Source organism: Taudactylus pleione, unplaced genomic scaffold, assembly GCF_031769625.1.
Source record: "Taudactylus pleione unplaced genomic scaffold, aTauple2 ptg000381l, whole genome shotgun sequence".
Lineage (NCBI taxonomy): Eukaryota > Metazoa > Chordata > Amphibia > Anura > Myobatrachidae > Taudactylus > Taudactylus pleione.
The window spans coordinates 2,525,578-2,546,423 of NW_028284782.1; the positions used below are offsets into that span (position 1 = coordinate 2,525,578).

A 20,846-nucleotide genomic window follows, 5' to 3' on the forward strand; every position below is an offset into this window, starting at 1 on the left:
GGGGCATTACTGTGTGGCATAATGTGTAAGGGGCATTACTGTGTGGCATAATGTGTAAGGGGCATTACTGTGTGGCATAATGTGTAAGGGGCAAGGCCATAACTAGGGTAGTGCAACCAGTGCCATGGCACAGGATACTGCAGGGCAGGTGGTGCTGTTTGGCTTGTCAATTTTCCTGTTTATTATCATTCTCACTTGTAGCTTCCTCTTCTTTTATCCCCAGCATCTCCTAGCTGCCCTAGGAGTACCCCTATCTCTTCCCTGGCCCTTCCCCGTGAGGCCATGGCCCTTTTTCAGGTGCACTATCTTATGTCCCTATTTAAAAAATGGGGGGGGAGGGGGGCGCCAATGCTCTCTCTGGCACAGGGCACCAAAAAGTCTAGTTACGGCTCTGTATCCAACACATGCGCTTTGTTCTCCTTTTATTCACTTTTACATTTTTGTTTTCCTCAGACCCCTCCTGTGGTGTAACATGGTTTTGCCAATTGTATTTATTCCATAATCTATAAGGCCATTGCATGGAGGACTTCACTATTGTCCATAAACTATAAGGCCATTGCATGGAGGACTTCACTATTGTCCATAATCTATAAGGCCATTGCATGGAGGACTTCACTATTGTCCTGATGGCATAGAGCATTCAGAATATGAACACTCTTGCTGCATTTATGTGATGGCTTCTGTAACTCATAAATGGGCAGGTAAATAGAGATTAGAGAGGTGAGCAGTTCTAGAGTCAGATATGTGGGGAAGAAGTGGGCATGCTGTAGTTACATAGATCTGTAAAATGAAGGTATTCATGGGCATGGCTGTTGGGTGTTTGGTGATGGCACTCTCTTTTTACAATATCATTCAATACCCAATTAGCCTGTCAGGTGTAGACATCCAGTAAATCATTTATATTTCAACTAAATGCATTTTCATTTGTCAATGCTGGAATTCCTGTGGTTTATCTCTTGTTCTGACAGCTGTTCAGGGATCTCACGCGTGCCTATGCTCAATGAGCCATGTGAAACCTCTACTCAGACTTTGCTGGTTATTTCTATCCTGTAGGTTCCAATCCTGATCATAATCCTGAAGACAGGAGGAGACTTCCAGGACCCTCCATGAAATGCTTATCAACATGAACATGGGATCAAAAGACAGCAACAGTGTATGTGACCAGTCTCCTGTCCAGTACAATGACTTTGCCACTTCAGAGAAATTCAGTTCTTCTGAAATTCCAACACCTCCACCTCCACCCCCTCCAGTCATATCACACTCTGAACCCCCTAGTGGTCTGCTGCAAAAATGTAACCCAAAGCAGCGATCACGCTTGAGGAACTTTAACTGGGAGGCTATTCCACCAGAGAAAGTTAAGGGTCGATTCAGTCTGTGGAGTTCGGAAACATCGCAGGGAGATCTGCAGATTGACACTATAACAATGGAGGAGCTATTTGGAAAGCGGGAAGAAGTCCAGCAAAGACAATGTAGTCCGCGTAGGTCCATTTCATTAGGAGATGCCCATATGAATAAGGTAATAATGGTGAGCAAAGCCCAATCTCTATCTATCTATCTATCTATCTATCTTAATCTAATATATCTATCTATCTATCGCTCTATTTATCTATCTCTCTTTTTATCTATCTATCTATCTATCTATCTATCTATCTATCTATCTATCTATCTATCTATCATCTATATTTGCTTAATAATAGATAATGGTGTCAAATCGATACTAACCTGTGTGCATTAATCTATTGTTGCTTAATTAAGATGTCCACTGATATCATCCTGAATATTTCCTTTACTATTACACAGCACAATTCTAAAAACATAGCATTTTGTGCTTTTATGATGCATTATAACTTTCAGTACTGCCATGATGGCACTGTTTTAGAGGGTTTATGCAGTTTTGTGGCTACAGGGTGTGAATTTTTACAGCTGTTGAAAGTTGAGATCATGTTCAGCATTCCCACCTGCCCAGATATTTCTGGCAACTAAGCCTAAAAGTCACGTTATACAACAGTCACAAATATATAGTAGTGGAGTTGGTTTTGTTAGAAGATAATAGCCAAAATCGATATAACTCATAAAGGCCGATATCGGACATAATTTGGTCACATTTTTCAACATGCCCAACAATGATCCTATTTTGATATAATAGTTTCTCTGTATCAGAGTTGCTTTGGGAACACACATATCAATAACAGGTCTGTTGCTTGATACTCATGCCGCTGGGATACCACAACATATGGCAGTGGTGTATTTATAATGAGTGCATGGTGTTCAGTTCACATGTGCTCTTGGGTCAAGGAAGGCCCTGTACTGTATACCTTGCACCCAGAACAGACCCCACTGTGCATTGTACACTGTGTGTCCATCCTTGTGTAATCTGCCGGTGGTGCTATCTCTCGGGTGATGTCTTCTGTGCATGCAGAAGGTAGGTGGGGCTCACGGCTAAACTCTGCTGACTTAGCTCCATTCAAAACTGAAAAATCATCCGAGAACACCTGAAACTTGGACGGTAACATGTTTTCGGACGCATACACCATTGGTCCAGCCGTTTGTCATAGACATCAATAGGACCTTGAAATTTACTAAGGATTTTTTATTTGTTATAACGGGCGAAATATAGTGCAACTCGGTCGCAAAAGAGGCCAAATAGAAATCTCAAGTAGAACACCTTTTTCAATTCGAATTTCACATCTCAACATTAACCATCATGGACAACTCAATTCTGTGGCTAATAAAAGGGTGTGATGGCAGACACGGATGCACGGAAGGGTCAGTGAGATCCATCTGTGCTTCTGTGTTTCAAAAATAAGAACATGTGTAACAATAAAAAAAAATGGCGTGCCCCCCCCCCCCCCCAAAAGAACAACCAGCACCAGGCTATTCAGGACCAGCCCTGGTTGCCAAAATACTGGAGACAAACCAGTACTGGGTCTCCAAAGCCCGGTGCTGGTTGTTCTTTTGGGGAGGGGGCCATTTTTTTTTATTGTTACACAGGTTTTAATTTTTTAACACAGAATCACAGATGGATCTCACTGCTCCGTCCGTACATCTGTGTTTATTTTTTGACACACAGATGCATGCTTCACGGATCTCTTTGATTCGTCTGTGCATCTGTTCGTTCGAGTTAGTCAAAATCGAATGCTAAATACAAATTAATAATATGTATGATATCGAATGAATACACCATTGAACAACACGAATGACAGCAACTCGGCAGCTTAGTAAATGCAGTAACCAGTTCGAAAAATGAAACACTTGAATACGAACAATGTCATCCGAGCTTGATCTCGGATGACATTGAATAGAAATCGGCAGCTTGGTAAATTTAACCCCCAGTCGCACATAGATGTACAAATGTTGCACATTAAATTAAATCAGTGCAAGCTTGCAATGTAGTTTTGTTGCTCCCAGTTGTTTTATTTATGCAATCAAGATGCACATTTTTAGCGAGAAAGACACTTGGTGGGGCTGGGTCATCTGGGACATAGCGCACCGAGATGCGCCATTTGGTGCGACTTGAGCAACAGTGTATGAAGATTCATCTGTAGATGTACTGGTGTCTGTCAATAGTCAATGAAAAGATGTTTGATGTACATCAAGAAAAAAAGACCATACCTATTAAAAAAAACATTATCCTATATCCTCAAATCTTTTAAGATACCAAAATGTCTGCAATTATAATTATGAATGTTTTCTGCAGCACTTTTATAGAAAGGTCACTTACAATTTTTGTAGTGGTCTTTTAAATGGTATCAGAAAATATATAATTTTGAATACATAAAATTATAATTTGTCCAACCAAGAGAATCCTGTGACATATATGATTTTCATAAATGCTTTCTCCCAATAGAGGGCTTAAAAAGTAAATTAGAGAACCTGCGCAGTGTAGAATGGGGCAGATGTATGAAGCTGTGGAAAGTGATAAAGTGCAGAGTGATAAATGACCAACCAATCCGCTCCCACCTCTTATTTTTCAAACACAGCCTGTAACATGACAGTTGTGAGCTGATTGGTTGGTCGTTTATCACTCTGCACTTTATCACTTTCCAGAGCTTCATACATCTGCCCCAATATGCCATATCTGCCCTAGTGTAATATAAATATACTTGCCAACATTGTAGAATCCCCTCGGGTAGTGTCCCAGAGGGTGTTGCCAGGTCCAATGAGTGTGTGTATGGGGGGCAATTGCGACATCATGGCCCCACACTAGGTTGTTCAAAGTGCAAATAAGTGCAAATCATGTCATCCATCCCCTGGACCGCCCACTTCAGTCGAGACGTGGGCGGTATGCAGGGGGCTGGCCAAATCTGTCAAGAGGCCAGAAGAGCACCCTTAAATTTGAAACTCTTCCAGACGTGTTGGGTACAATACTTAGAAAGTCAAACTTTAGACATTCAAAACAACAAAATGTCGGCAAGTACAATATGTAGACAACCAAAATGTAGATATGGACTATATGTAGACAGTCAAAATATTCGACAGGAACATAATTTAGACATGGGCATAATGTAGACAATTAATATTTAGACAGGTTGAAATGTTGACAGGATCAAAATTACGACAGCCAACATGTAGACAAATTGGTAGTTAGTTGGGAGTGGGAACCCCATTTTATTTTTGGGTCCCCACTTTACGAGGAATTCCAGCTTTGGGGTGACCAGTATGTTATGGCGGTGGTACCCCACACTGTGTGTCTCCCCGCTATAGCATCAGCCCCCTGGCTGGTTCAGTCTGTCTGACTATAGGATAATCGGGGGATCCCATGACTTTTTTTCCCCAATTTTCCCAAATCAGCCCAGGCTGAGAGGTCTGGTGCTGGTTATGGATTTGGGATCTGGTTATGCATTTTTTCCTTGAAATGTAACACTTTTGCTGCTCCTAGCAGTGTTTAAAATGGCGTCTCTCTCAGACGTCTCAGACATCAGCATTTAATTGCGCCTGGGACGCAGGTGGCTTTTAATGGGGGCTGCGTTTTATTATTATTACTGTCGACATTATGACCATCTAAGTTTTGGTTGTCGTCCTTTTTCTTTGTCTATATTTTAGATGTCTACATTCTGACTGTAACTAGATTTTTAACTGTCTAAATTTGGACTGTGGGCCTGATTCAGCTTTAGGGAATAGAGGGCCTGATTCAACAAAGAACGCACGGATGCAGACGCAGGTGGCCGCTGCGAGAATATGCTAATGACTGCATATGCACGGCAATCGCAGCACAAAGATGCAGACACCGAGCACTACATAATGCCGCCCCCTTTACCCTCCGCTAACATCCATACTGATGCGCAAGGCTGAGAAAACATCAGGAACATCGAGTAACATCGGATCTGCACACAGACTAAAGGTAGACCTAACCCTTGCAGCAGGAGTTGAGAGACTTCCTGCACACAGAGAGACGCCAGGCTGCGTCCGGCATCTCAGTGGCTAATTTATGCATGCCCCTGTAACGGGGTGCGAACGCACAGGCACGCCTGCGTTCAGCCGACCACTCCCCGTATCCACCCACAAACGACACTTCCTGTCAATCACTTTTCCCTGGGTCTGAGTAGTCACTGTACTCGCTTTTGCGGATGCAGTGAGCGGTTCGTGCATGCGCACTGCGACCCAGACGCATGCGTAGACAGAGAACATCGGCCGATTGTCTGCATCTGCATCCGTGCATTCCTTGCTGAATCAGGCCCAGAGTAAGATAAGGCAAGTAATTGTGCACCTGGACAAACCATGTTGCAATGCAAGGGGTGCAAATACTTTACAAAAAATTGCATGTAGGGTAAATACTGGCTGCTTTTGCATGAAGCCCACAAATACTGCACAGCTTTATTATTATATTGCAATTTAGATTTCAGTTTGGACACACCCATCCCAAATCTAAATCTCTCTGCACATTTTAAATCTGCCCCACCTGCAGTGCAGCATGGTTTCACCAAGGTGCTCAGGGCCTGATTCAGACCCGCTTGCGAGCGCTATGCACTCGCAAGCGGGTCGATGGTGGCCCAGTGCGCATGCGCACGATGGACCCGGCTCCGTCGTGCACATGCGCGAGACCCGGATAGCGACGGGCAAACCATCGCTCCGGGTCTCGTACCAAAGGGGGCGTGCTGTCAATGTTGAGTGACAGCACGCCCCCTTTGGTGGGCGGGCCGGGGGGAGTGGCTGCCCAAATGGAGGCGTTCCCATGTGAACGCCTCCATTTGGGGCGGTCCCACTGACATCACGAGTGATGTAAGTGGGAGAGATTTCGGCTCTGTTAGAGCCGAAATCTCTCTGGGGCTTACGGCAACGAGGCCCTACCACAAGGGTCTCGTCGCAAGCCCGATGGTCGTGATGGTCTTGACCATCGTGACCATCTTCCTGGCCGCTCGCTATAGCTGTGGGTGGTCACCCACAGTTATGCGAGCGGCCAGGAGGCCGCTCTAAAAAACAAGAAGGCCGGCCCTGATTCAGAGCGAGCTCTCTGTCAGAGTGTCCGGCTCTGAATCAGGCCCTCAGTTACTTGCTCCATCTTACTCAATTTCCAAAGCTGAATCAGGCCCTCTACAGTCTACAGTTTGGCTGTCAATTTGATAGTGGACATTTTTTTCAGTGTTGACATTTTAACTGTCTACATTTTACCTGTGAACCTTTTGACCCTGTCAAACTTATATCCATGTCGACCATTTGGTTGTCTAGTTTTTGACCATGTCTACATTATGACAGTCAATATTTTGGTGTCTAAGTTTTGACTGTCTAAAGGTGGGTACACACTATAGCGATATATCTGCAGATGATGGTCATTCATACACACTGAACGACCATCATCTCCACATTGCAGCGAGTCGGGCCGGCCTGGGGGCGGGTAGGGGGTGTGGTCTAATCGTGGAACTTGTGACCACGTCCCCTTCGGGGGTAAAACCCAGTCGCGGTGCTGCGCGCTGGGGACAGGGCGCTGTGTGCCCCTCAGCCCAGTGCACAGCCAATAGGGGGCGCGATCAGCGTGATCGCTCCCCCCCTTTGGCATAGGAGACTCTCTGGCTGCTGCTTTAGCTGCCTCGGACAGTCTCCCAGTGCAGCCCAGCACACAGCAGCATATGCTGGGCTGCTGTGACCCAAGAGGGATGGAGAGCGGTGCCGGACCCGGGTAATTAGTACCCTCTCGCGGCTCTCCCCCCTCTCAGCGCCCCTGTGTACGGGCGATCGGCTGATCGCTCGTACACACTTGCCGATGGACAGATATGTCTGCAGACATATCTGTACATCAGCTGTGCAGCACAGCCAATGCGATATGTCTGTGAACAACATCGTTCACACACATATCGTCTGTACACACTGGCCGACAAGGGCACGATATATTGGCCGATCAATTGATCTGCCAATATATCGGTCAGTGTGTACCCAGCAAACTAATTGACTACATCTCCTCCTGTACGTTCCTGGAGAGTTGGCAGCATTAATATAATAAAAAGTGGCTTCATTATTCCTTATACAGTCAATGTAAGAGATGCTGCAGCTACAGGACCAAGAGGGGAGAGGATCCTGCCAATGTCGTCTTACCTTTTTCAGGAGAACACAGAAGGCTGGAGTGCATCACCTGGACTTCCCCCATAGTTTGATGTAGTGCCTGACAATGCAGTGTTCTGCCCTTGATAATGTAGAACTACAACAAAAATTATTAACTACTCTAGTAGGGGGTAAAGTATTGTAACAAATTAAGGCCCTCATTCAGAGCCGTACGCTCTGAGCAGAGCGCACGCTCTGAATGAGGGCCGGGCTCCATTTTCATGGAGCGTCCTCCTGGACGCTCGTATAGCTGTGGGTCACCACCCACAGGCTATACGAGCGTGCATTGTGATGGTCGCGATGGTCGAGACCATCGCGACCATCGAATTTGCGAGCCGGAGCCTGCGGTTGAGGTTGTCAACCGCAAGCTCCGGAGTGATTTTGGCTCTATCAGAGCCAAAATCACTCCCACTGACATCACTAGTGATGTCAGTGGGCCGGCTTTTGACGGGAGGCGTTCCCGTGGGAACGCCCCCGTCAGGGAGGCACGCCCCCGGCACGCCCACCAAAGGGGGCGTGCTGTCAATCAACATTGACAGCACGCCCCCTTTGATCGGACACAACGAGCGAAGGACTTTCCTTCGCTCGTCGCATCTGGCGCATGCGCACGACGGAGCTCCCTCCGTCGTGCGCATGCTCAGTCCATAACATCGACCCACTTGCGAGCGGACAGCCGCTCGCGAGTGGGTCTGAATCAGGCCCTAAGTCACTATTTCACATTAATATATAGGAAAGGCTGTTTATTACTAAGCTGAATAATATGAATAAATGTTTTGCCCTTACTTGAAGAAGTCTCACATTTTCGTTAACTTCTCCCCCAATTCTCGATCACTCCTCCTCCGAACGTTTATAATATTAGGAGAAAGGAGCTTCTCTAACGCAGCAGATACTGAGTGATTGGCAGCTGCACAGACTTGCTTTGAAGAAATGTACTGTGTGTATGGGTTGATCCATATACAGTATATGTACGGGCATAGACAGTAACTGAAATGACTGCATTCTCATCTGTATCAGATCCCATTAGGCAAGGGCGTAACTAGTTTGTGGGACGAGTAGCAACTGTTTGTAAGGTCCCAATGAAGAAACTTATATATTTAACACATGGAATCTTAGCAGGGAAGATGCCCCCAGATGTGGTCCCCATAGCGGCTGCATCCCCTGCACCTATGGTAGTTATGCCCCTGCCAATAGGGCATTTTCCTAAAAACATGGGAGGAGCTTCAGTGCTCTGTTTGAAATAGGGATGTAATATTTTTTAAATAAATTTAGTGGACTGTCAGGTTAGCTTTGGACAATGTACTTTAACTTAATTGTTCATTTTTGAGCAGTACAGTGGCTTAGTGGTTATCATTACTGCCTCACGGCACTTAGGTCATAACTTTATTTCCTGTGGAGTTTGTGTGTTCTCCCTGTGTTTGTGTGGGCTTCCTCCGGGTGCACCTGTTTCCTCCCAAAAACATACCGTTAGGTTAACTGGATTCTGACAAAATTTATCCTATTATTATTACATTTTGACTATAGGGCGCCACATGAGGCCTTCAGCGCCCTACAGAGAGGATACAAAAAGCCATTCATACAATAAGACTGTAGATGGTAAAACAGTATGTACACAGTAAAACAGTACAGAACAGTAAACAGTACGCTACAGTAAGACATAACACTGCAGCTCTCAGCACAGCTACGGAGGTAGGGGGAGAAAGGGAATTTTCAGCACACAATGAAATATGTACCCCTTAGAAAGGGCATAACAAGCCGTTAAATGTGTTGTGAAAACAGCGAAGGAGTGGAGTACAAGGTCACAGAGCCCAAGGAGGTGGTGTAGAATGGAGCAAGTGTGCAAGAGAAGTAGGTAGGTGGTCCACTAGGTAGGAGGTACCTTCTCAGATGAGCTTACAATATAAAGGGAAGGAGAGACAGCAGGATAACACAGGGAGTGAGCCAGTGAGAGGGGAGCTAGAAAGAGAGAGTCGGAGGAGGCAGGGGAGTGAGATAAGGTACGAGGTGACATGGTCAAAGTGGAGGAAGGATATGCTTTCCTGAACAGGTGGGTTTTCAGCATTCATTTGAAGCTGCGCAGGCTGGGGGATAGCCTGAGAATGAGGGAGATCGTTCCAGTGGTGAGGGGCAGCATGGGAGAAATTTGTACTGGGTAGTGAGATGTGGTAACCAGCGTTGAGGAGAGGCGATGGTTACTGGGCGAGCGGAGAGGGCGGGAGGGAGTATGTAAGGAGATGAGGTTTGAGATGTATGGTGTATGTTGCACTTGTATTTTAGGTAATTACACTGTAAACTCCAAGGGGGTGATATGATTGATATGAATGACAGATATTGCCTGTACAGTGCTGCACAAACTATTGATGCTATACAATAAATACTAATAGTACTACTACTAAGAATATTACTGAGAGTTGGGATGAAAGGTAGACAATAAGGGGATCATGCTGAGTTGGATTATAGTGTATCTACGCCCATATGCACAGTTGGACGCATCTGAAGATGCATTCAGTTCTTCACCAGTAGCATATGCACTGGCATTCTTCAAATACACTATCACCCAACCAGCTTATAAGCACAAGAATATTTTTAATATTTGTTATGATAGGTAAAAACGCATGTGCTATGATGTATTTAAATAAATCACTCTATAAAACAGCAATAATATACTTTCTTCTCCTGTAGGAAATAGGAATAATCGAGGTATCAGTTTTAACTTCAGTGGTAAATCCACAATCAGCCAATTAGAAGCCACTTGTGCATCTATAATGGGTGCTGGGTGTGTGACCCACACCGCACACCCTGCACCCATTTAATTAAACTTACCGTCTTACCTGCAGACAGAAATCACTGAGAAAGTGGCAAGGTGGCAATTTTCCCAGAGATTTGCACACTAGAGACGTCTCCTGGAACAAAGCATGGGCGCCATATTCCCGGAGACCTGTGCATGCACAGTAGATGCTGGCACAAAGCCAGAGTCACCTGTGCTGCTGGAGAGGAGGGAGCCCGCACAGAGGCCGCACACGAGCCCCCTCCTATTTTAAACCTCTCCTGGGGGGGTGCCTAACCCAATTTTGGCCTATTCACAGAAAACTGCCTTGAATGAGGTCGTGACCATCCCACAGAGATGGCTCATAATGACTGAAATCCGATTCACATTTTCCCACACAAGAATGCAGACAACGGTGACCATTATCCAGACCCATGTGAATGTTTTTATTGGAATATAAAAGTGCAGAAATACACACATCATTTAGTAACAGTTAGTGAGCCACAAGCCGCCTAAGCATGCTCCTAACCAAGTCTAATTACCCAGTCTAGTATAACCGCAATCCATTCATCCAAGGGTCTTCTTTTGTAATTATATTATGTTGCAAGAGGTTTTAGTAAATACACCCCAATCCCATAAATGCACTCTGCAATGCACTATATGAAACATTTCATTATGGCACATGTGTCACATCCTCTGCCCATATTTGCCACATTCTTTCATGCTGAAGTAAGATTATTCCTTGTTCTTAACCAAGTTATTAGTGGAAAGTACACAGTCGTGTTGTTATGTTTAGTTGTATATAGGTGCAACAGGTAGCAGTAACACATATATCACAGTACATCACATACACAGCCAACACATACTGCAGCAATGTTGTACACATGGCTTACTATAACAAAAAAAAATGGGCTGCAAACTCCTTCCCTGACGTACATTCATGTGGCCAAATGTGCAAAGACTAAGACGCCCACTTTTTCCACCCGTGCACATTGTAATACCAACTTTTTTGCGTCCTTATATGCCACCATTAGTCGCACCATGGAAACTTGCACCTGGTCTATGGCAGGAATAGTTACTACGTCTGACTCCGGCCTGCTATACCCGCGGCTGTGCGTTTGTATTGACATGCCCACAACACTCCAATACTACGCCCACTGAACGGCCCATTTCTGCGTGCACTAGTAGCCACCTCCCAGTCACCGACCAGGAACTCCCACCACTTTTCCGCCACATTTCTAATACTGACTGAATCAATTGCAACAGACCCTTTGTGCGTACGCTCTGTGTAACGTATGCGCCATAAAGATTTTCAGAAATGTTTGAGCATGCGCAATTGTAAAAAATCTCTCAACTACGTGAATATCGGCAATTTGTGTGGATTGTGCGCGCCTTGGAATCAGGCTCATTATGTCCAATTTATAAACGTTTTGCATAAAGGAAATAGTACATTGAAGAACCCAAGTTAAAATATTAAGAAGTCTTGGTAGCAGCGATGTGGTAACAGGCTGTTATATTACTTTAGGGATGTACTGCTCTGTGACTGCGCAGATGGCGTGTTATCCCAGCCACAGATTCAGGAGGTTCCTTATTTACTCTATTATTCAGGATAGTATTGAAATTTGTCTCACAATGAAGAGGGTTTTGATGCTCACAAGTTTGCCGAACAATAATTCACAATGTTGTTCTTGGCATGAAAAGATATTATGAAAAGGGAGTTATTAGAAAACAGGTTAGTACATGAAGATGTTGCAGACAGGCTGGTACTTGACTAGCGGGATGGATGCTACAGGCAGGTTGTGCAGGTGTGACATCTTTGTATTGGAATATCTCTTTTATGTTTGATCATTTACTTTGCAGGTCTTTTTGCTTGATTCAAGGAAAAACATGAATATTGGCATCTTCCTTAAACAGTGTAAAAGGTAAGAATAAACCATTTTAAAATGTAATTTAAAATCATTTCACAAAACAATATTTTTATATTTCCCTATATAGGTAAAAATTAATATACTCCCACATTGTGTGACAAAGATGAGTTTTGGTGGAACATCCTTCCAAAATTGCAGTTTAAAAAAACACATTAATTTAGTTTCTAATTAAGTATCCCACCTACTGTATGTATTAAGACTGGAGGATCCCTCTGTCATCAATCGCAAAATAATCCATATACTGTAGGTTTCTATGGGGACTGCAAAATTCCCAAATTTGCCATGCTCCTAAAAGTTTAGCTTGGCCCCCTTTTAGATGTCAGAGCTTGGCCCCTTTTAGATGTCAGAGCTTGGCCCCCTTTCTTATATGTCATTAACAATTGTAGCCTATAGGCTAGCTACAGTATCACAATTTTATATGGAGAGGGATGCACAGTAGCTTGGCAGGGACCAGAGTCTCCCCAGTGGTAAATGGCCCTGTAAATAAAACAATCACTGTGATATTCTGTAAGAAGGGTTGCTAATTATCAAGGCCATTACAATTTTATTCAGAAATAGGCTCAAAGTTTTCTTCAAAGTGTCCTTCACATAATGGTGAGAGTTTAGGGGCTTGTTCGCACCAATGTGGTTTTCATGTATTTTTTTAGCACCTGGAAACGGCATTGCCTTTAAAAAAAATGGTTGTTGATGGGTGTCTTAAAATAAACATGGTTAATTGATCTTGCGTTCAAGGCATGATGTTGTGCTGGAGGGGGTTGAACCACCACCAGCAACCAGGACGCTCCAGGCAGTTGTACAAGTGTAGTTTCTGAACTGTGGCTTGTTGCAGTTTGCTCCATTGAAGTGTATGTCAGTCTTATGATTCTATATTGGAAAGTGGAGGAAATTGTGGCAGTTATACATTGGAAAAATAAAGACATTTCTATACATAGTTGATACATTTTTGATGTGTTAAAACGAATATAAAATTTGTAACAATTATTATTGTTGTTAATTTGTAATTTGCCACAATGTTGCACAGCACCTGACAGTTGGTAATACATTACATACAAAAAACTAGAGACATATAAAGTAAACAAACAAAACAGCGCTGTAACAGGGTGACAATGCTCCCTGTGCCGGCCCCGCCCCCCTGAGGGCATGATGTCGTGCTGGAGGGGTTGCACCAGCACCAGCAACCAGGACGCTCCACAGCAATACTGGCTGCAAGGTGCTGTTCTAGGCACCCAGCTAGCCAGATGCAGGAGCTGTGGGGGGTACCGCCAACATGGTACTGCGCCCTGGGAGACAGCACCGGACGTATACCCGGAGTTACAGCTCTGAAAATACATACAGACAAGAAACCAAAGATATATTTACACACTCTAATTGGAATTGAAAGCTGTCACAGCTGAAACAATAAGAGCGAGCGCCTGAGGGTGCATAACTGTGCTTAGTATAGATGGCACTAGAGCAGGGGTAGCCAACCTCGGTCCTCGTGAGCTACCAACAGTTCACGTTTTCCAGACCACCTAGCAGGTGCACAGGTGCATCCATTACTAACTAACACATTTGAAAAGATCCACAGGTGGAGCTAATTATATCACTTGTGATTCTGTGAGGAGACTTGCAAAACATGCACCTTTGGTAGCTCTTGAGGACCAGGGTTGGCTACCACTGCACTAGAGTAAGCTTTAATATAGAGATTGGTTTATAGTGAACATTTAAAGATTCGTAACCTGTGGGAGAGTATAATAGGGCATGGTAGGGAATTCCATAAGTGGGTAGTGGCACAGGAGAAGTCAGGTTAGCGGGTATGAGAAGTGGTTACTAGAGGTGAGGTGAGGTTAGATCAGAGGGTGATATGGAGATGAAATATGAAAAGTATGAAGTGGTGGTGTTGTCGGGATATGAGTAATGCTGTTGTTGAGGATCAGTAATATGAATTGGATTTGCAAAGTGTGCAGCAAATGTGGAGCAGCAAGAGTGGAATATCAGTCACTTAAGATGGATTGAAGAGTGACAGATGCATGAGGTATATGCCAGATAGGAGAAGGTTGCAGTAGTCAAAGTGAGAGATGATGAGAGAGAAGATAAAAGCTTTCGTAGCATCTTGGGGAAGAAAAGGGGGTATTCTGGCAATATGTCTAAGGTGAAGTGTCTAAGGTGAAGTTGGCAGGTAGTGGAGAGTAGGGACTCTAAAGGAGTAGATCAATAGATGGGAAGTGAACCATGAAAGAACCGTGCCAAAAAAGGCTAATGGATTGAAGGGTGTGCAGGAGAATAGGGTAATCAACATTGTCAAGAGCAGTACAGAGGGTATGCAGTCAGGAAGCCAATGGTCGAATGCCAACCGCCGGCTTCCCGACTGTGCAATCCTGACAGGGGACTAATGATAGGTGTCGAAATCCCGACGCCTGGCATACCAAATGAAGGTAAGACGGGCGGTGGGGGCGCGGACACCCGCGGGGGGGGGAGAGTTAGGTTAGGGGCGCCCGGGGGGGACTTAGGGATAGATACCCCTCCGGGAGGGTTAGGGTTACGCTAGGGGAAGGGGGGGTTAGCGATAGGCACCTCCGGGGGGAGGTTAGGGTTAAGCACCCCCCGGGAGGATCTGTCAGGATCTTCACTGGTGCCGGTCTTTCGGCGTCAGGATTTGAACCGCCGGACATAGGTCTGGCAGTCATTCATACCGATCCCATACAGAGGCCTTGTAAGATGAGTACATAGAAATGCCTTCAGGCTTTGCAGAAAGTAGATCATTGATAACTTTTCTGTGTGCATCTCTGTGGATTGTTGGGGCAGAAGCATGATTGCAGAGAGTCAAGAATAGAGTGAGAGGAGAGAAAGTGTGATAGTGGTTGTAAACTTATAGGGGCATATGCAATTGGGCGTGAGGTTTAGTGAGTCAAAAATCTTGCGCACCTCGCTCCCAATTTAGAAATACCGCGGGTATGCGCGCTTCCGATACCCGCGGTATTCAATTTCCAAAATACTGGTTGCGGGGTTTTCAGTTCCACCACTTACCTTACCGGGGGTCTCCAGTAGTCTCCGCGGCTCCCGGCGGCCTCCCCTCTCTCTTCTTACTGGAGAGGGGGCTGCTGGGAGTCCCAGGGGCTGGTGGGAGGAGCAAGGGCTTTAGTAAAAATAACGTTTGCTCAGGAGGTGCGCAAAAATAACCTCCTGGTGTGTGTTTTAAAACAAAACAAGCACCTAATAGAATAGCAAAAAACCCATACCTGCAGGAAAAACCTCGCAGGTGTGGGTTTTTTGCTTTTCTCGCAGCCTACTGAATATGCCCCATAGTAGATTGGAGGCACAGGGTAGGAGAGTTAAAGAGCAGTAGACGTGAGACAGAAGGTGCAGAGTTCCCTTCATGCGAGAGCTTACAGTCTAGAGCAGGGGTTTCCAACCACTGTCCTCAAGGCATACTAAAGGCCGGTACACACTTGACGAGTGTGTACTGACATTGTAAGTGACAGAACCTGGAGGGGTGCTGGCATCGGCAAGTGCATACACACTGCCGACGGATGAAGCGACGGTGGAGGCCATACTGCATTCAGCAGCATGGCCCTCATTAACGATGTTGCCTGTTGGACCTGCATGCAGGTCCGACAGTTGATGTCACTGATTACGCACAAGAGCACGCATCGTCAGCGACATAGCAGGTACACACTAGACAATGTGCCCGATATGTCATCCGATCCGGACAGATCGGATGACATATCATCTAGTGCAGTGGTTCCCAACTTTTTTGAACCAAGGCACTCTAGTGTATCAGCATTGTTTTCACGGCACCCCTAAGCCAAAAGTTTATGATTGAGAAATTCAGAAAACAATGTAGTGAAGTAGTACAGTGAAGTAAATTGTGCTTCCTGTCATCCTTAGGGTCAGTTATGTGGTGGTGGACAGGTTTGTGCTTCTGTTTGTCCACATATTTACATTACATTCATCATAAATAATGTGACTTGGTGCTGGACCACCAAGAGGCACCCCTGCAAGTGTCCTGAGGCACCCCAGGGTGCCACGGCACACAGTTGGGACCCACTGGTCTAGTGTGTACCCGGCATAACAGTTCAGATTTTAAGGATAGCCATACATAAGTGTCTTAATTAGTATCTCAGTTATTTTGATTTAACCATCTGTGCTCATCCATGGATATCACTAAAACCTGGACTGCTATTGTGCCTTGTGGACCGAGGTTGGGAAACACTGGTCTAGAGGAATGGGCAGAGGGTCAGGGGAAGCTGAGTTGAGTGTTAGGAGAGGAGCAGGGAGGTAGGTATTAAAAAGGTGGGTTTTGAGGGACCACTTGAAGAAGTGAAGATTTGGGGGGGCATGGTCAAATGGGTTAAGGAAGACATCAGGTAGGGTGCAGCATGCAAGGTGTCTTGGATGTGGGAGTGTGAAGTGGCTAGGAGAGGCATTGGTCTGAGGAAGATTGGAGAGGGTGCCAGGGGATTTATCTTGATACAAGATCAGATATGTATGTGGGGAAGGTAGTGAGAGCTTTGAAGTTGAGAGTGAGGAGCTTAAATTGGATGCTTGTGTAGATGTAAATCCAGAAAAGGGATTTAAAGAGTAGTTTGATGGAGGTGGAGCGATGGGAGAGAAAAATCAATATTGCAACAATAATTAGGATTGATTCTATGGAGGATAGCTGTAGGTGGATAAGGCCAGCTAGCAGAAGGTTACAGTAATATAGGCAGGAGATGACAAAGGAGTGGATCAGGGGGCTGGCAAGGTCCTGTGGCAGGAAAGGCTGTATTTAGACAGTGTTGATGTGGAGAGTGCAGGATAGGGTGAGTGACTGTATGTGGGGGCAAAACTGAGAGAGAAGTGAGGGTGACGCCAAGGTTTGAGTAACAGAAGAGAGTGAGATATTTTCAGCTTTGAAATTTAAGGGAGACTAGAGGAGGGGTTATGATTCCCTTGGAGGAAGGTAGGGGGTGATGGATTCACTTTTTTCCATGTTAAGTTTGAGCTAGTACTGGGACATGCAGGTAGAGATTGTAGAGAGGCAGTCAGAAATGTGAGATAGAAAAGCAGGAAAGCAGCTGTAGATTTGTGTGTTATCAGTGTAAAGGTGGTATTTGAAGCCAAAAATAGTGCATTACTTCACCAAGAGAAGAGGTATAGTGAGCAAAGGGGGCCTAAAATAGAGACTTGTGGAGGGGGCCTAAAACAGAGACTTGTGGAGGGGGCCTAAAACAGAGACTTGTGGAGGGGGCCTAAAATAGAGACTTGTGGAGGGGGCCTAAAATAGAGACTCGTGGAACTCGAACAGAAAGAGTGGAGGAGGAGATGAGAATGTGGCAGAAATGGAGACACTGAAGTAGTGTTCAGAAAGGTATGAGTAAAACAAGGAGAGAACAGTGTCTTAAGGGCCTAAGGAGTGAAAAATTTAAAGGAGAAGAGATCAAGATGATAATGGAGAAGAGACACTTAGATTTAGCCATGAGCAGGTCATTGGTCACTTTTATAAAGGCAGTTTCAGTAGAGAGGAGAGGACAGATGCTTGATTGTAGAGGGTCAAGTTGAGAGTGAGCAGAGAGAAAGAGGGTTTGGCGATTATACACAATTAGCTCAAGTAGTTTAGAGGCAAAGTGGAAGACTGATTGTATTGGATCCAGTGGCGGATTTTACCCAGGGGCTACAGCCTTCCCAGTAAAATCTGCCACTTCCAGTGAGCCAGTAAGTAAGTTTTCCCATTGGAAGCACTACCTGCCAATCACACACAGGACAAGCAGTCCTGGGAGGAGGTGCTTTCTGCTCCCTGGTACTGCAAATTCTTGGCGCGATTAACAGACAGCGGTATGCACTAACATAGTGCGCCACTTACTGCCATGCTTCGCATTTGTACAGATCGCATATGCACTAACATATGCAATAAGTACAGCAAAGGACAGCTCTTCTGATAAGAGCTGTTCTTTTTTGATCTGCCCTACGCAGTGGCCGCAGGGCATGCTGGGAGGGATCCGATTGGATCCCTCATAGCAGCGCGATGCGGTAGAAGCCCATAGGCTTCAATAGGATAATGCCTGCAAAAGCTGGCATTACCCTCTGCATCGGAGCCCAGCGGCCAGGAGAATAATGCATACGAAAATGTAGTAAATGGGGATTTTACCGCATTTTCCGTTTAGTGCATCCCACCCACAGCACTTCCAGTAGAAATCCACTTCCTCTGCCTTATCGTCAGCTCAACCCAGCTTCTTGTCCCACAAGTGTTTGTGCGCCTACACCAGCCAGATTTATTGTATTATATTCAGGCTCCGAGTCTGGACTGCAGCACAGGCAGCCTTCCTATGTGAAGAGGGTAGGAGCCGCCGCTGATTGGATCCATTTTATTCTAGTGTGTTCCTGATACAGATGTTTGGCACATACAGAAGTACGATTCATGTTTAAACAATTATATGCATACTAGTTAGCAGTCTGTCAAAATGACGGAACATTGTCGCGCCCGCATAAAGTCCTGTTTGAGCACTGAAACGGGTCACCTTTTCGGTCATTTCTGCTCGCCAGCTCGGGGGGCAACGAGTAGAAATGTTGGCGGCTGTGCACGTCTGAACGGAGCAACAATTTAATTGCTCTGTTGGGAGCCATCTAGTGGCCGCAGGCATGCATCATACCTGAGTTCCCCTCATAGAGGTGAGGAGCAGAGTTAGCCTTTTATATATATAGATGAGTTTAACATTTAGCGTAGCACTACACAAAAATTCAGCTTAAGATTTAACAAAAACATATGAGATATATAGACATGAGATAAATGGTAAAGAGGACAGGCCCATGAGAAATTTTAGAGAGTTTTAAAAATAAAGTACCGGCATCCGGGGGAAGGAGCCAGACAGGGGCGGAGGAATCCTAAAGGATCCCTTTTCGCACCCGGGACTCCTTCCCACAGGGAAGGAGCGGGTGTGCGGGAGCTAAAAGACATGTGAAGATGACGAATGCTCCCGCAGTCAAGCTCCAAAATTATTGGATTTTCGGAGCTTGATGAATTTAGGTCTGACAGCGGGCCACATCAGGAGAGACAGGTAAGCAGGAATTATCTGTGATATCTCCTGTGTTACAATGATAATGAATGGTCCCAAAACTTCATTTTTACAAAAGTAGGTGAAACTGTTCATTTTCACCTGCTTTTGTAGAAATAAAGTGATAATGAATAGTCTCCATAGTCGCTGTAGGTTCTCTGTAATATTTTTATGCCATTATAGGATTCAGTTGGATAGACATGACCTATGACAGGAGTATTGTAAAGTCAATAAAGGGTGTAGGTGTATCAGTTTTACATTTGCAGAATATATATGGTAAGGTAAGGGCAGGTATCCCTAAAAAAAATTCACACAGGGCTGAAGTGGAGAAGAAATGGGTTCAACTTTGGGACAGTAGCTGAAACCCCAAGATAGCATTTGCCTGGCATTCCAGTTGAATGTGCATTCATGTTTTTCAGGCAACTGAAGTAACTGGGTTAAATTCTTTAGTTATCAAAAAAACTGTGTTCCTTATTAAGAAATGCAACTTACAGAGTGAGAAGAACATTTGGAAAATAATCAAACCACCAAAAATGAAACTTCCATCAAAGGCATTGTGAACTGGTATTTTTTCCAGGGGAAATGTTAGACAATATCTTTTGTATAAAATTAATTTTTAATTTGTTTGTTTGTCTGTCCGGTTATGTATTCGGACAACCCTGAACTGATTGGGATGAAACCAACGCGAGGTGGTCCAGTTGGATCCTGGGGAGATTTTAAGGGGGTTGGGGTCCTGGTGGGACCTCCCATTGGTGTATGCTGGGCAGAACTTTGACCCGGGGAGCCTGTTCTGAGTCGTTCACTGAATGGATTTGGTCAAAAACTTCACAGAGTGGTGACATTGAATCCCAGAAGACATACTAGGGGGTTGAGGCCCCAGTCGGACCTCCCGCTGGTGTACGCTGGGCAGAACTTTGACCCGTGGAGCCTGTTCTGGGCCTTCCACTGGATGAATTTGGCTGAAAACTTAGCAGAGGGGTGGCAATTAGTCTTGGATGGCTAATGAAGTGGTTGGGGTCCCAGTCGGACCCCACGGCGGAGTGCACTGGGAAGAACTTTCCTCAAGGGTGTGTTGGAAGAGATGCTAAGCTGCTAATTATTTTTAAAATGTTGACAGTTACATCCAACTCATTGATAACTTAATAACTTTAAGACTTAAACCCAGGCAACGCCGGGTACTTCAGCTAGTTATAGAGCTAGATAAAAGTCCACTATAACTATAGCTATAACTTTATCTTTGTAGATCAGCTGAACAAATTGTTGACGATATAAAAATGGGGAATGGAGATATGTACACCTCAGAGAGATTACATGAATTGTGGAAACACCTACCAGACAGAGAAGAGGTAAGTAAATATTTTGCATTAGCTTTTGTCATAACCTGGACAATGTGGCATGATCTGTATTTCATCATAAAAACTTTGCTTTATACCAGGTACAACGTCTGAAATCATTTCAGGGCGACAAGGAGAGGTTGAGTGAAGTAGATCTGTTCATGTTACTTCTGTTGGATCTTCCAAGGTAGACTGTGCTGCCCTTGTACTTTCCTGCATGACACACTGTAACCTCTTACAACTTCATCTACCTAAGGCTATTCTTAAGTCTGTGAAA

At 45.0% G+C, this 20,846-nt stretch overlaps 1 protein-coding gene across 2 annotated transcripts in view; it reads left to right on the plus strand.

Moving 5' to 3' along the window:
* Positions 1-20,846, plus strand: part of LOC148507817 (uncharacterized) — a 103,495-nt gene that overhangs the window by 15,666 nt on the left and 66,983 nt on the right. For both annotated transcript variants that reach the window (XM_088445483.1, XM_088445484.1), the window contains exons 2-5: positions 1,054-1,516; positions 12,158-12,219; positions 20,479-20,581; positions 20,671-20,756. In XM_088445483.1, coding sequence (XP_088301609.1) covers positions 1,112-1,516; positions 12,158-12,219; positions 20,479-20,581; positions 20,671-20,756 — 656 coding nt within the window. In that variant the 5' untranslated portion in view covers positions 1,054-1,111. The remainder of the gene's footprint in view (positions 1-1,053; positions 1,517-12,157; positions 12,220-20,478; positions 20,582-20,670; positions 20,757-20,846) is intronic.